Source organism: Crocodylus porosus, unplaced genomic scaffold (assembly GCF_001723895.1).
Source record: "Crocodylus porosus isolate Cpor-Errol unplaced genomic scaffold, CroPor_comp1, whole genome shotgun sequence".
In the NCBI taxonomy this organism is placed as follows: domain Eukaryota; kingdom Metazoa; phylum Chordata; order Crocodylia; family Crocodylidae; genus Crocodylus; species Crocodylus porosus.
Genome location: NW_017728921.1, coordinates 2,745,024 through 2,747,635, shown reverse-complemented (window position 1 = coordinate 2,747,635; position 2,612 = coordinate 2,745,024). Strand labels below are relative to the sequence as shown.

Below are 2,612 nucleotides of genomic sequence, written 5' to 3'. Positions count from 1 at the left end.
GGCCCGGGGCGCTGCGGCCTCCCCGCCCCGGCAGGCCCTCGTCTGCTAAACCTGCAAGAAACGCCAGGCTGGAACCGGCTCTCTGCGCGGGCTTCGCCAAGCCGCTGCCGGCACGGCGCTCGCCCCCGCAGCCGTGCAACCAGCGGGGGGGCGGACGCCGCCGGCGCCCGGCTCCCGAGCAGCACGAGAGGCGGTCTGCCGCACACGGCTGTGCGGGACGGGCTGGCGCCGGCCGTGCCCGGGCAGGGACCCAGCTTGGGCGAGGCTTCCCGGAGCTCGCAGCCCCCCTGGCTGTGTCCAGCGAAGCCCTCTGCCAAGCAGGAGCCTGGGGATCTAGGCCCAGCCCTGCCACGGACTCGCTGTGCGACCTCGGTCAAGTCACTCCCCCTTCACATGCCCCAGGGACCACCTCCGTCCACTGGGCATCTTGATCTGCAGATGCAAAGCGCTGCGAGAGCGCTGGGTGTCAGCCCTGGCCGTCCGCGGCTGCTACGCAGCACCCTCGCCTCGGTCAGCTAGTCCGCGTCCTGGACCAGGCAGACGGACAGCACCTGTTTGCGCCCCGGACGGGCGGCGCGGGTGCAGACCCCGGTCCGGCGCAGCTGAACCGTAAGCACGAGAGCGGTTCCCGCTAGCTCAGCGCAAGCCCCCGCGTCCTCCGGGCGAGGACCTTGCTGCGCAGCCGGGAGGGGGAGGAAGCTCGTGCTACCGCTCCCCCAGGCCAAGCTGGGTTTCCCGTGCATGCAGTAAAAATGGTCACAGCTTACGCGGGCCCACCCCCGGTTACCTTTGGCAGGTGCCGTGGGTCTCTGGCCCGCTGTGCTTTCTCCCTCTGGTTTCGGCTTTTTGCTCCTGTCTTTGCCCTTCTTCCCCTCCTGCAGAACAGAAGCGTTTCCTTGCTGAGCGGGACGGGGCTCAAAGGCAAGACCTTAGCCTGTGAAACCAAGCTAAGCCCTGGGGCAGATCCCGAGAGGCACTGCGCCTCCGCAAGCAGTGGGGTCCTGGGGGCGGGGGGGGCAGGCTGGTACCTTCTCCGTTGGAGAGGGTGGTTGAGTAACGCTCTCGGGGACCAGGACTCCAAAGTCGCACACCACTGCCACAGGTCTGTCACCTGCCAAGAGGCTTTCCAGCTTCACATGTCTGGACCCCAGGGTCCTCAGGATGGGTGGGTCGCTGCGGAGCTCAGCTGCGGCTTCCTTCTTTTGTTTCGGCTTATCCCTGGGCTTAGCATCCTGCACAGCACAGATGGGAAAACACGGGCAAGTGCCCTGAGGCTTGAGATGGTATCAAGACACCCCCGAGTCCAGGCTTACACGCTCGGTACCACGGGCTCAGCGCTCTGCATCCCGAATCAGGACTGAGCGCGAGGGCTGCCATCAGATGCCACGCTCCCAGACTAAGAAGGTGAAGGGGGCTTTAGCAAGAGCTTTGGAAACATGTAAGAGGGTTTCCAAAAACGAAAGCTCTGATTGTAACCTGGCCACTCCAGGGAGGAGGGGCGCAGTCGCGTGTGGGAACAACCTCCGCCAAGCAAACCCCAACAGGATGGGGAAATGTGCTCTCGTCTTTTTTGGCTCCCATGGTGGGCTTTTCTCTTCTCCATCCAATATTTTTGAAGGCAGCCCCCAGCTGGAACCAAAACCATCATATGAACGAGGCAAGCCGTTGCGTCGGCACCCCTTTGAGGGGTCCTGCAGAAACACAGGTCGTCTCTGCTCGGGGATGGGGAGCGGTGAGCTTGGCAGCTTTGTTAAAAGTAAACTGGCCTTTTCACCCATATTTCCTTGCTCTTTGTAGGGGCTGGTCTTGTCAGCTCAGCCAGTCTCTCATCCTTTTACCTTGACACTGTCCTTCTGTTTGCCCTTCCCTGCCTTCCCCTTCTTGCTTGCATTTTCAACCGGAGATGCAATAACAGGCCACGAAAGCACCTATTGAGACATAAGAGCCTGGTTCTCGTGCTGCAATATTTGGCCTGTGACCAACACAAGAAGCCCTCCTCTAGGAGAGGGAACTTGTTAACACATACGAAAAGGGGAACGTCGGCATTGCAGTTCACAGTCAAGAACTGCTCCTTCCCTTCCCAGCCTGACTCGGCCCCCTGCAACCAGACCGTGCAGGGCATCTACCTTTTCTTCCATAACGGTGACGGTGGTGCCAGCCTGCAGGTAACCCTTCAGGGCTACAAGGTCTGTAACCACGTGCTCCTTCCTGTAGCTGCACTCAATAGTTTCTGCCCAGGGCTTTGGAAGAGTTTGGTGCATGTTTGCTGGGAAAGAAAACACAACAGTAGCAATGGAAACAAGCCACCTGCCCACCGCTCCTACAGTTACGGAGCGCACTGTAAGCTCCACCCTGTAATACTGTCACTATCCAGCTGAATGAAAGGACAGATTCAAAGCAGCCCTCAAAGACGTGAGGATCTGGTTTGCATTCACCTGAATTGCTTGGGCAGCAACGCCCGCCCCGGATCAGGTGACCTGCTGGAGACTAATACCCCCATTCATTATTGATAGGCCTGGTCTTGATTACGGAGCTGGCTGTGGCCTGCTTCGCTGGGCATCTTGTTAATGGCAACGCATTCAGAAGAGGCAGCGGACGACATAGCAAGGGGA

The 2,612-nt window shown here is 60.2% G+C and overlaps 1 protein-coding gene across 1 annotated transcript in view; it reads right to left on the bottom strand.

Annotated features, from left to right (window-relative positions):
* Nucleotides 1-515: 515 nt before the first annotated feature.
* Nucleotides 516-2,612, bottom strand: part of LRRC43 (leucine rich repeat containing 43) — a 7,580-nt gene continuing 5,483 nt past the window's right edge. The window contains exons 7-10 of the mRNA XM_019539376.1: nt 2,127-2,266; nt 1,839-1,928; nt 1,029-1,232; nt 516-875 (exon numbers count right to left, since the gene is read on the bottom strand). Coding sequence (XP_019394921.1) covers nt 516-875; nt 1,029-1,232; nt 1,839-1,928; nt 2,127-2,266 — 794 coding nt within the window. The remainder of the gene's footprint in view (nt 876-1,028; nt 1,233-1,838; nt 1,929-2,126; nt 2,267-2,612) is intronic.